Source organism: Acinonyx jubatus, chromosome A1 (assembly GCF_027475565.1).
Source record: "Acinonyx jubatus isolate Ajub_Pintada_27869175 chromosome A1, VMU_Ajub_asm_v1.0, whole genome shotgun sequence".
In the NCBI taxonomy this organism is placed as follows: Eukaryota; Metazoa; Chordata; class Mammalia; order Carnivora; family Felidae; genus Acinonyx; species Acinonyx jubatus.
The window spans coordinates 224,475,273-224,488,435 of record NC_069380.1 but is presented as its reverse complement, the minus strand read 5'-3'; the positions used below and the strand labels follow the sequence as shown (position 1 = coordinate 224,488,435).

General features: G+C 44.7%; 1 protein-coding gene across 3 annotated transcripts in view; it reads left to right on the top strand.

Moving 5' to 3' along the window:
• The window catches only part of TRIO (trio Rho guanine nucleotide exchange factor), a 353,418-nt gene that overhangs the window by 322,144 nt on the left and 18,111 nt on the right, over positions 1-13,163 (top strand). For all 3 annotated transcript variants that reach the window (XM_053202016.1, XM_053202021.1, XM_053202025.1), the window contains exons 39-47: positions 70-136; positions 1,450-1,553; positions 4,280-4,349; positions 6,298-6,387; positions 6,958-7,050; positions 7,780-7,830; positions 8,132-8,209; positions 9,160-9,351; positions 11,410-11,587. In XM_053202016.1, coding sequence (XP_053057991.1) covers positions 70-136; positions 1,450-1,553; positions 4,280-4,349; positions 6,298-6,387; positions 6,958-7,050; positions 7,780-7,830; positions 8,132-8,209; positions 9,160-9,351; positions 11,410-11,587 — 923 coding nt within the window. The remainder of the gene's footprint in view (positions 1-69; positions 137-1,449; positions 1,554-4,279; positions 4,350-6,297; positions 6,388-6,957; positions 7,051-7,779; positions 7,831-8,131; positions 8,210-9,159; positions 9,352-11,409; positions 11,588-13,163) is intronic.

Below are 13,163 nucleotides of genomic sequence, written 5' to 3'. Positions count from 1 at the left end.
AGTGCTAAAGAATTCATTTAGAAAATGAAGAGTTGGGGTCCTAACACTCGTTTTTCTCTCTCTTTCCAGCTATGTTTTGCAAGAACTAGTGGAGACAGAGCGTGACTATGTGCGGGACCTCGGCTGTGTGGTTGAGGTCTGTGTTTTCAGAGATTTAATGACCTATATCAGACACCAAGAGTTGTCAAGGGAGTATCAAACATGTACACCAATAACTTCTCAAAAACTTTAAAAACATTTGACACCCCCCCGCCAAGAAAACTAAGTTTGTGAAAAGTGAAATTTAGCCAATTATCTTAATCCGTATTCACCTTTAAATGCTTTTTTCACATAACGCATCTTTGACATAGTCATCTTTTTTTACAGTTAAGTTTTTAAATTATTTTAGCCAACCACTGCGTTTATTTTTGGGGATCTTGCCCTTAATGATTTACAAAAGTGGATATCCCTGCAGAAACAGGAGAGCGTCAGTGGTGGAAAAAGTCAGCGTGGCCAGCTGTGGCTTCAGATCCACCCTGGGTCCACCTGGGTTCGGGGCTGCTCTGTCACAGCACTAGGCCACCTACTTACACTTTTCACGGAAGAAATGCAGCACTATCGGCATTGCCCAGAAGTTGCTGTGCACTGTGGAGCCATGACAAAACCAGTGCCATCCACACTGGATCAAGGCCATCTCCAGGCTCATCCCTGGCATTGAAGTTCAGGGCATAATCATATTTGTAAACTCAGCAGAAAGCTGTTTTTATACCATAAAATACTACTGTTCTTTCAGCTTTGTAAATATATCTAGGTTGATACTTTGTGGGTGTTCATTCCATTAAAAGTAACGGCTTTTACAGTTAATTGTGTAACCAAAGATGTAGCAAGCTCGATGTGTCTGCCTGCGGTTATTGTTAACAGTAAAATAAGTTGAATTTCTTAAGAGATTCCGGTCAAGGCTGAATCCCATTCAAGTTAAATGGAAGTTGTAAGCCACATTTTAGCAACATATTTAATCAACTGCTGTTAAAAAATCAATTTATGAAAGGAATGTTGTTAAATTCTCATTTAACGAAGTATGTAGATAATCCAAAAAGAAAAGGAAATCTGTTTATATCATGCTGAGAACAGAGGAGATATGTTTTTGGCCAAATAGTTAATGTTTACAAGCTGATAAGATGATTTGTTTTTGTGAAACCATTTACATTTAAATGTCTTCAGTTCCTTAGAAGAATTTGGATCTATTAATTCCCAATAGTTCAAGGAGAGAAAATCTTGGCATGGCATATGACCGTACATGTGGTGCCAGTGAAAGACACTTCTCGTATAGGATTTTTGCTTGTTTTTAAACGAAGAACGGGTTGTGAGGCGTTGCAGATGTCTGTTTTGTTCTTTATGAGCGTTGATCCATAAATCATTATCTGACTCCAATACGTTCACTGAAACAAACTTATTTGTAAATGCTCACAGGGCTACATGGCTCTCATGAAAGAAGATGGTGTTCCTGATGACATGAAAGGGAAGGACAAGATTGTATTTGGCAACATCCATCAGATTTATGACTGGCACAGAGAGTACGTAAAATACATGCCATGCCTGACGGTGCACACCCAGCGTCCTCCCTTGCTAAACTGCATCGTGTCAGGCAGATGGTAACGGGTGTTTACCGGTTCGCTTCCTTTTATTACCTGTAACCTCGTGGAGGTAGCTGGTGCAAAGGAAATACAATGTGCCAAGGAGTTTTGTGGTAGCATCTCGTGGCCAGGGGAAGAGTCTCTTCTGTGTGCTGGTCCATCCGGGAAGCCCGCCTGGGGGTGGCTGCCCTGACTGCCTGAGTTCAGAACCTAGTCCTGACCTTGAGCCATTTGCTTCCCTTCCCTGTGTCTCCGGCCTTCATCTGCACAATGCAGTTCATAGTCTTACCATCCACCGCACGGGGTTTTTGGTGAAGGGAGACTGAGGTAACATATGTAAAGTGCTCAGAACAACATCTATGTAGAGTAAGCTTCAGTAAAGTTTCCAGTTAGAATTGCAGCCATCTGTTGAATAATTACAAATTATTTTAGAGGGCTTTCAAGATACTGTTTTTTCCAAGAATTTTAATGGAAAAAGTAGACATAACTGCACACGAAAATCAGATTTGAGCCCCAGTACATGGTCGAACCCGTCCTCATCAGGAGGAGATCCACATGGGGGCTGGTACCACAATACATTTGCCCCTTCGGGTCACCTTACTGCTGATTTTTTTTAAGTTTATTTTATCTATTTTGAGAGAAAGAGAGTGAGAGTGAGCAAGCACGAGCAGGGGAGGGACAGGGAGAGGGAGAGTCCCAAGCAGACTCCAAGCTGTCAGCACAGAGCCCGACATGGGACTCATGCCACAAACCACGAGATCGTGACCTGAGCCAAAGAGTTGGATGCTTAACCGACTGAGCCACCCAGACGCCCCACCTTACTCCTAATTTTAAAAATCCTTAACCATTTGCGGATTGCTTAATGCCAGCTGTTGATATTGTTGTGGGATGTTCCAGCTGCACTGTTCTGTTCCCATGACCTAGACTGGCCACCTGCTTTCCTGTTTTTATGTGCATTCCTGTCCTCTCGGCCTAGAACACGTTCCCATCACTTTCGAAGCCCAGGTCAAATGATCACTGTCAATTAGATGCGCTCCCTCCTCTTTGCAGATAGCATACATAAATGTGCTTTTTAAACTGTAAAATCCTATGCAGATACAAGGAGGGGTTATCGTGGTAGGTGTATCAAGTAGTGTTTTATTACTTCTAAATGTATCTGTCCTAATAGAGTGTAAAACCTTTGAACCCAGGTACAGGGTCATCATTTTCCTATTACCCCATAGTATCTAACTCAGTTGGACTCCTAAATACAGAATGGTCAACTTCAGACACGGCATAATTCAGAGACTTCCCAAGAAACTACAGCGAATCTAAGTGTAAGAGGGGATCTTTGGTGCCACTCTCTAGTCTGCCACTTCCAGGTCTGGTTCGGAAGCTGTGACGGGAGGGGAAAACGGCACAGTGCTCCTGGGACGACCACCTGGAGGTGGGGGCCTGCCACAGGGTGCAGAGCTATCTTAAAACCCCAAGTGCTAGAAACTTCCACATAGCATTCATTGATGTGCTGGTTTGCGGGTTAATAAAATACCAAACAGGGCGCCTGGGTGGCTCAGTCGGTTAAGCATCCGACTTTGGCTCAGGTCGTGAGGTCACGGTTTGTGGGTTTGAGCCCCACATTGAACTCTGTGCAATCAGCACAGAGCCTGCTTGGGGTTCTCTTCCTCTCTCTCCGCTCCCCCCCCCCCCCACGCTCTATCTCTCTATATATCTCAAAATAAATTTTTAAAAAAACCTTAAGTAAAAAAATAAAATAGCACACATAAATATCAGCGTGGGTAAGTGATCACTAAGGTGGGCAGATGTCTTAAAGTCAGCTGTGGCCCAGAAGGGAGAAAGAGCCACTGTGCACAGCTCTTCTGTTTCTGTGCTTACACCTGATTTCTGTCTTAATGGGAGCTAATACTCCTAACCTAGAGGCTAATTTGGATAGTATTTCAGAAAACTTTATAAAACTGACACAGGTAACATATTCACTATTTTACGTCTATTCTTCCCCAATCTGAGCTCCCTAAAAATTATCATAGAATGAATATGAATCTCAAGTTTTCAGAAATAAAAACAAGCAATCATCTTGGAAACCTTTATTTTTTTCTCAGTATTCGGCCATGATACATATTTGCTTATGTCCTTAAGAAAAATGAGACAAAAAATGTGGATTGTCCAAGAGAAGGAAAGGTTGCCGGTCATGGGATGGTCTCATTCTGCCTGGTCTTTTTTAATTGTGTGTCTCTTGTGGTTTCTGTCCTAACAAAATGTTTTTTGTGCACATTACATTTCTTAAGTGCATACCTTACATTTTCCAGTTGATTGTGTCAAAACAGACTATTTTGAAATATAAACCTCAGTCTAAAATCAGAAGGCCAGGGGCACGTGGGTGGCTCAGTCGGTTGGGCGTCCGACTCCAGCTCAGGTCATGATCTCTCACAGCTTGTGAGTTCGAGCCCCACATCGGGCTCTGTGCTGACAGTTCAGAGCCTGGAGCCTGCTTCAGATTCTGTGCCTTCTTCTCTCTGTGTCCCTCCCCTGCTTGTACTCTGTGCCTCTCTCTCTCTCCCTCTCTCTCAAAAATAAATAAGTAAATATTTTAAAAAATTTTTTTAAATAAATAAAAATAAAATCAGAAGGCCAAATTGGAAATGGCTCTAATATTTCTCTTCTCATTTCAGCTTTTTTTTAGGAGAGTTGGAGAAGTGCCTTGAAGATCCGGAAAAACTGGGATCCCTTTTTGTTAAACATGTCAGTACAATAACGTTATTTATGTGCTGTTCTGATACGGTCATGCTTAGTAACTGATTTTTCAGATTAAAGGAGAACTCACTGGTAGTTTACAAAAGGTCTTCTGTTGAGAATAAAATCAAACCGTGCCGTGTCAGCGAATCGGAATTAAGCCCCCCTCTTGGACACAAATGACCTGCTTTCCTGGTCACCAAGCCCCAGCTGGCTGTTTAGCTCAGGGCAGTACAGAGTGGCCAGAAGGACCAGAGGCACACCTGCAGCAGAACATCTGGGGATGTCTGTCTGTGGACAAACACGTGTTTAGTGAAGATGGTGATGTACCTAAACATACAGGAGGTTTCGCATAGGAGCCAAATATATGTGCAGATCTGAAATATGTTAACATTAAAGGTCTCTTTAGGAAATTCTTCTGTAAAAAAAAAAAAAAAAATTAGTGATAAGAGTTTTGGCATTTTTTGCAAACCTCTTGAGTGTCTGCCTTAGCAGAAAACAGATGGATTTTTTTTTTTTTTATATCTACTTCTACATTCATTCTGTTGTGGAATTTTTTGTGGCTAAAACATACGAAAAAAAAATCCGTCCTCATACAGATCGAGCTGGAAAGGTACGAGTATTTTGATACTCTTTTCAGAAAATTATGGCTAGTTTTCTGAGATGTTACACCAAAACTCGAACAAGCGATAATATCATAAAGCTTAGCTACCATGTAGAATCGGACAAGCCCTTGCTGGACTTCTCCCTTGCTGTTACACTAGAAGCCATGGAGGCAGCTCGCATTTACAGGCTTTCACCCTCACACCAGCTTGTGAGATCATGCATTGGTCAGTTGGAAAATACTGGTCAGTTCACCAGGTTAGATCTTCCAGATGCTGAGACATTTTGTTATACAGTATCAAAAAGTCAGAATTGTTCATGTCACCACCCCTCTTTCTAGACCAGTCTTTAGGTGTTGTCGAGAAAACAGTGGCATGTGTGGGTTTTCCATAGTTCTCTACCTTGACAGCTCAGAGTTTTATTATTAACAGATACTGCCAGTTTGCCTTGGAACGACACGCTTCTTTTGTTCATGTTCCAGAAAATGTCTGCCAGATACCCAAGTATAAGTAATTACATTTTGTGTCCATCCTTCTCTCAAGTAAAAATGGCAGTCCTCAAAAACCAACAGTTAATTTAGCCCCCAGCTCAGTGCCACAAATGGTTTTGCTTGAGACAACCCATCATATGCACCAGAAGTGTTACGAGGGAGGACCTCTGTTTTGTCACAAGAACATTAAAAAGATATATACTCCATGGTTGAGTTTAAAGAAAATGGACTTTTATTACTGAATCCGGGACATTCTGAGGTAAAACCGGCAGTCTTCTGCCAATGTGTGGGGGTGAATATTTGCCAAGATGCCAGCTGGTTTTACACATCAGCACGAAGAAAGGGGTAAATGACATCTTAGTATTAGTTGGAAAATAGTTTTGACCCTCTGGATCCCCTGAAAGGCCACAGGGGCCCCCAGAGCTCTGCACACCACACTTTGAGCATCACCGGATTGAGGGATGGCTTGCTGGGTACCTGTCTCCCTGCCTTCAGCGTTTGAGATTCAAGAGGCTTTTCTTGTGTGCTAAAACCAACACTTCCCAAGACCACTGGGCCATTTGGAGGGGCGACAGTAATTCTTCATTTGAAACCAAGAACCCCGTCCTCTTGTTGCCCCTGGTTGCTATTTGCCGGGTAAAGTGAGGGGTCTGAAATACCTAAGAGGGCGATGAGGACAGACTGCTTTGGGGGCTACAAAGCAGAATGCTACCCTAGTCATGTATCTGGAATGTGCTCCCACGGGCCTGAACCTCGGTTTTAAGAAAATTCCCTTTACGAATGTGCTGAAATGTGCATGTACTCTTATATTCTAGTTGAACTTCCAGTTGTTTTAACCCATCTGTTTGCCTTTTTCATTCCTAGGAGAGAAGGTTGCACATGTACATAGTTTATTGTCAAAATAAACCAAAGTCTGAGCACATTGTCTCAGAATACATTGATACCTTTTTTGAGGTAAGACCCAAGATGGAAACAAAGCATTTCTGAATCTTTTGTTAAGGCTGATGTCAAAAATTAAAATACCATGTTTGCCAGGAATGAAGCAAGTCTCAGGATGTTAGCCTCAGTTATAAGAGTTCTGAACCTGTTTCTTTCCTGTAAGTCAGAGAAATGAGTAGGAGTTCAGCCTGGGCTTGTGTACTCCCTTAGCTTTCAGAAGACTGGGGTCATTGTTAAAATAAAGGGGTTTATTTAAGCAGTTTTGAACCTAAGTCTCATTACAGATTCAGAATAACTCATGATCTAAACGTTTAGCCTAAAAATAAAACGTGTTTGTATGAATAAAAGAAAGCAATTGAAAGAAGGTCTTTAAACGAGGAAAAAAGACTTTTACAAATAGCCCTCGGACGTTGAAGAGGCCACTCTGAGAAGTCGTGCGGGCCTGGTTGGGTTTTGTGCAGCGTGGCCGTCTTCCCCACTGCCTTTCCTGCCGTGTAGTTAGCATTTCCGACCGTTAGACTGACTTGACAACCGCCTTTTAAAAGACAACACTTAAGACCTTTCTTTTCTCCTTTAAAACCCCAGGACCTAAAGCAGCGTCTTGGCCACAGGCTGCAGCTCACAGATTTGCTCATCAAACCAGTGCAGAGGATCATGAAGTACCAGCTGCTCCTGAAGGTGAGTGTTTGCTGGGTGCAGACTGGGAGTCGGGCGTTTGTTTGGTGAGAAGGCCAGACGAGTGAGGGGAAGGAAGCTTGGGCAGGTGAAGGGACTCTTTCCTGTGAAAAAATACCCAGCAGTCTTCTTCTGATTTTAAATATTTCAGAGTAAATTTCTTAAAATCTAATAAGGCACCTTTACATCAAGGTCTGAATCAAAATGTTAGTTGAAGTGAACTTTTTCCTCACCACAGAACCATTTTCCTGGCTCTGTCGACTCTATATGTTCCCTCATCTTCCTGGGGTCCTGGGTTAAATTCAAATGTCAGTCCCCACCTGTTGCTTCTTTTGGCTCTGACAGGGCTCAGGACCCTTGAGTGGTTTAGATTTCTAAGCACGATTCAAGGCAAAGCCACACGGTTTTCTGGGACAAAAGTGACTGTTGAAATGTATTGAGATTCCTTCGAATACGAATATATAACTTGGAAGCTGGGTATCTACAGAGATCAGAGCTGTCTTGGAGTAAAAGAGGAGCCATTACCTGCTTAGGTTTGGTTGATTTTGCTCTGCTACAGCTTGAAATCCACGTAAGGGTATCTTTTCACCAAGTTATTGGGAGAAAGACCTGAGAACACGCAGCTCAAGCGCCTGGCCCGGTGCCTGGCACATCAGGAATGATTCAGAAGGTTAGCTGCGTAGCTGCTGTGTGATCATCGCCCCTATCATGTTCTCTCTGTGCTTCTTGCAGGACTTCCTCAAGTATTCCAAAAAAGCTAGCCTGGATACATCAGAATTAGAGGTACCTACCTCCCCCCAGTGTGCTGGCCCAGCTTTCCCCTAATCCCCCCATGTCTCCCATGTCTCCCAAGCAGCCCACTCCTGGAGGAGTCTGTCCCTGGGGCCTTGAGTCCCTCCACTGGGATGTGCCCTGTGTACACGAGGGGGTGGGGAAGTCGGGAGGTGGACTTGGGGGTGGATGTGAGGGTGAGCACACCAGCCCTCCCCGGAGGGCGCTGACCATTGGTGCTATCTCTCACGCGCTCTCTCTCTCTCTCTCTCTCCCCCCCCCTTCCCTGACCCCCCCCCCCCAACACCTGCAGAGAGCAGTGGAAGTCATGTGCATCGTACCCAAGCGGTGCAACGACATGATGAACGTCGGGCGGCTGCAGGGATTTGACGTAATGCGCCTGTTGTTTAAAGTCACCCCTCTGGCTTCTGTCACTTTCTCTGGTCTTGGATTATTTATCTTCCCAGTAGAAAGTTGATCCTTTTGCCTGGTTTTCTGTCTTCTCTCACTTTACTTGAACCTGATTGATATTTTCTTTCAACTTTTTTTTTTTGGTGCATTTGATTTGCTTTTTGAGGACCTTCCTCTGCTCAAAGCCCAGCGCCTGATGGTGGAAACAGGCAGGACTCTGCTTTGTCTCTTGGAGCCTCTGGTGCTGTAACAGCAGAGTTTCCTTCCCCGGCAGGTGGTGGGAGGCAAGGGGCCCCTTGCACATCCATCGTCCCTGGGAGCTTGACTTCAGGGCGGCTGTGTTCAGTGTTACTCTACCAGACTTCCCTAGGAGTTGCCAGACCAGGCATATTATACGTTGCCTATTAGTACCTTAAAAGACATTCCGAATTTTTTAAAATTCAACTACTGAGTAAGGAAAGAGGACAAGTTTTTGCTTTTCTTGCCTACTGTTCTACTAGAGAATTAGGGTTTAAAGTTCGGGCTCCGTGGTTCTCAAGAAAGCACCATCTCCTGGAGGGCTTCTGAAAGCGCAGGACCCTGTGTCTTTCTAATGGGTCCTGCCAGGGTGCCCGTGCAGCTGGCACAGGGATTGCGCCTTGACAGCCTGGTTCAGTGAACTATTTATACACTTTCAATCCACCTTGTCTTTGATTGTAACGGAGGCCAGAGACTCCTACAGAGGTTGGCAAGAATTTTGTCTAGATGACTATTCTGTTGGGGGCTAAGAACTCATTATAATTAAAGAAAATTTTAAGCTCTTTAATTAATAGAAGAAATGTACATTATTCTATGGGAACAAGAAAGGAAACAGAACTTCCTGTATCTTAACTTAGAATGCAATGTTCTCTTCTCTTCCTTTGCACACCACCCCCCCCCCCCCCCTTTTAGGGTAAAATTGTTGCCCAGGGCAAGCTGCTCCTGCAGGACACATTCTTGGTCACGGACCAAGACTCGGGACTTCTGCCTCGCTGTAAAGAGAGGCGGGTTTTCCTCTTTGAGCAGATCATCATTTTCAGTGAACCACTTGATAAAAAAAAGGGCTTCTCCATGCCGGGATTCCTGTTTAAGAACAGCATCAAGGTAATGTGTGTTTGTGTGGACACACGTACCCGTCACGCTGATGAACTGTTTCCTTTTCAGTGATGAAATGTCTTGATCCTTTGTTTATTAAATGTTTGGAGAATTTCCTCAGATATTTTAGAACTTGTAAAAATTCACTCCATCCCTCAACTGTCTGCGTTCTGAAGTGGCTGTTGTCTTGCACGCATCTCTGTGTGTCCACAGCCGTTTCTCGTCATGGTTAAACATGATGAGAAGACCTTGTCTGGGTTCGTTCTTGTGTACCACCATTCCTGTGACCACGTACAGCTTAAGTTCAGAGTCACGGATGTGGAATATTGCTCTAAGACCAGAGCAGAAAGCTTTCCCAGTGTCTTATTCTTTGCCTCCAGCCGATGAGGACACACTGAGCCATCAGAGCTGGGCGTGGGGCCACAGGGGTAGATAAGACAGGCAGTCTGTGCCCTGGAATAGCTTGTTCTCTGAGGAAAGAGAAACACAAATAAGTAAACATAAGTAAAATAATTGCAAACGGCCCCGAGTCCTATGAACGGGACAAACCAAGGGCAAGGCAGAATAAAGCAGAGGAGGGGGCTTGAGGGCCTAGCAGATGGTCCCTGGGAGATGCAGCCTGCTCACCCACCTCTCCCTCCCTGTTCTTTCCACGTTGGCAGCCTTGCAGCCCTGAGCTCAGAAGGGAGGCGTGCATCCCTGTGGTAGAGCCTCCTACCATCTGAGCCCTGAGGTCTCAGCACCCAGGTGGGACACCACACCATCCAGCTCCCCGTCAGGCTTCTGGTGGCCACCTGCAGCAGCCTCCCTGCTTCCCCTCCCTTCAGGCTGGGAGAGGCTCTTCTGCCCAACAGGACGTGGGAGGCATCAGGACTGGGCTGCATGAAGCTTCGGGCCTCTCCTGCCTCCCACTGTCCTCCGAACGTCTTCCTCCTGACAGACTCTCCACTCCATTCCAGCAGCATAGAAACCCTCTATATGTTCTTTTCCATGTCCTGCTTCTGTAAAACCGTTCTACATGTGATACCACATATAATTTCATAACGCGTTGTACTAATAGTCAGGGTTTCTGGTGTTTTTTTTTTCTTCAAAGTTTATTTATCCATTTTGAAAGAGAGGGACAGAGAGAGGGAATCCTAAGCAGGCTCCACACAGTTGGTGCGGAGCCCAGCATAGGCCTCAAATCCACAAACCGCAAGATCATGACCTGAGCTGAAATCAAGAGTTGATGCTTAACCGACTTAGCCACGCAGATGCCCCAGTAGTCAAGTTTTTAAAATGGCGTCGTTTTATTTCTGGGACAGAGAAGTCAGGGATACACAAACACCGGGTCATCCTAAAGGAGTCAGAAAACCGGTAACTCTCAGGCCCTCGTTTCTAGTTAATATTCAAGCACTTAGTTAAATTCTTGGGAATCCCCTTGTCCCTGAGTTAAGAGAATCACTGAAAAGCATCAAGATGATGATATCCAAGGCTATAAAGATGACGGCTCAACCAAAAAAAGTTTGTTTCAGTTTTGACGTAGGATGAGCTTTACATCGCACCTAGCTGCTGGGAATCCATGTGCTTTCGTTGTTGGTGTTGTAGTAAAATACACACAAATTTACCACCTTGGCCATTTTTCCGTGCACAGCTCAGTGGCATTAAGGACATTAAGTACGTTCACATGGTTGAATCAATCGTCGCCACTGTCCATCTCCAGGACTCTACTTATCTTGCAAAACCAAAATTCTGTGCTCATTAAACCACCACTCCCCGTCCCCCCACCACCAGCCCCTGGCACCCACCATTCCACTCTCTGGCTCTATGAATTTGACCACTCAAGGTACTTCATCTAAATGAAATCAGAACCGTATCCGTCTGCTTGCGACTGGCTTAGTTCACTTCGCATAATGCCCTTGGGGTTCATCCAAGTTGCGGCATAGGTCAGACTGTTCTTTTTAGGGCTGAATAGTATTCCCTTACTCATTCCATAGCCCGCATTTTGTTCATCTGTCCGTCAGTCAGTGCACGCTTGGGTTGCTTTCACTTTTTGGCCATTGTGAATAATGCTTTAATTTTTTTAAGGTGAGTTGCCTTTGCCTGGAGGAAAACGTGGAAAACGATCCCTGTAAATTTGCTCTGACATCGAGGACGGGTGGTGTGGTGGAGACCTTCACTCTGCACTCGTCCAGTCCAAGTGTCCGGCAAACATGGATCCATGAAATCAACCAAATTTTAGAAAACCAGCGTAACTTTTTAAATGGTAACGTGTGTTCTTGTCTTTCTAGAAATCTACACATTTCTATTTCTGTTTTTCTTCTCTCTACTATTACATACCTAATAAATGACAGGACATATTTAGCACAGACTGTGTTTCAGGCACTGTTCTAAGCCCTTGTTTTATTATTACTTCATTTCCTTTTCACAGTGACCCCTGGTGGCAGGTACCACTATTATTCCATTCTACAGACGAGGAAGTTGAGGCACAGAGGGGATTCGTAATTTATTTCAAGCCCCACAATTTCTTCATTGCAGAGTCAGGATTCCAAGCAGGCCAATTGGCCTTGGGCACATGTCCCACACAGTCTCTCACACCATTTGTGCCCTGGAGCCCTGTCCTGGGAGGGGAATGCTTGAGAAAAATTGAGGCAGCAGACAGAGGTGGCCCTAGATGTCAGAGACATTTCTCCAGTGCAACTTTGAAACTTGGGTTGGCTGGCGTTGCTCATCCATACCTTCCACTTGCATTGGAAAACAAGACATATTTGTCCTTCCCAGCTTCCGTGACATGAGTGATTACAGAGGAGCCAGCAAAGCACCTTAGGGGACATGTCTTCTCCACAAGGAGATGGACCATACTGGCCTTTTTAGAGCGTTCCTTTGACTCTTTATGTCGGCGACTGCTTGCTTCCCTTTGTGATGGCCAACTCTGACTCTGGTTCTAATTTGGCGATCATTGAAGAGCTCTGAGAATTCAGCCAAAAGCTAAATACTCATCTAATGTCTTCTCTCATGTCTGTGTTATGTCCCAGCCCAGTAGGATGTTGTAACTTCTTTGTCCCCATAAAACCATCTTCACACCTCACATGACATTCCAGAGCCAGGAACATAGGCAGTCAATGAAAAATCAAGGGCAAGGTATTTTGGGCCAAGAAGAGGTCAGCTGCCTGGGTGTTAACTCAAGCAAGACTGATCATTTTTTACATTTGTAGTTGGAATTGGATACGTGGGGCTAGTGGGGGCCAGGGGACGGTCCCTGTGTGTGTAGAAAAGTTTTGCACCTAGGATGGTGAGTCAATGCAGGCCTCTTTAAATGCGTTGTTCTTAAGTGATGCATTCATTAAATGCTAACCCATAGCATGTAACTGTTGGGAAATGTCTAAATTTTTACCATCATCTTCAAAATAAAAGGAACTGCCTCCCAAACAGGAAGCCTGTGTAGGCCATGCTGTTAAAGTTTACTAGACACTCTTCAGTCTAGGCAAAGTCCTGTTCTGGAGGGTTGAGCACCATCAGGAATGCAGTGGGGGCTCTAGGCATGTCACATCTCTCCCTCTCGCCCTTTGTTCCAGTGAGAGGTCATGGCCAAGACAGACTTAGTAAAAATGTCATTCGGCTCCAAAATGCTTGTTCACACATGCCCGGTGTCCCCCCAGACAGGAAGGGGTTCTAATGGTTGTATTTCTCAAAAGTTTTAACACTTTAAGGATTTGTGTTCGTATTTCCCCATATCTTACTTGGCATGTTTCCTTCCGTCCCTGCGGATGATTATGTAACAAATGAAGCCATTGAAGTCAGGAGATGGGACGGCTACTGGACGCCCCCCCCCCCCCATGTCT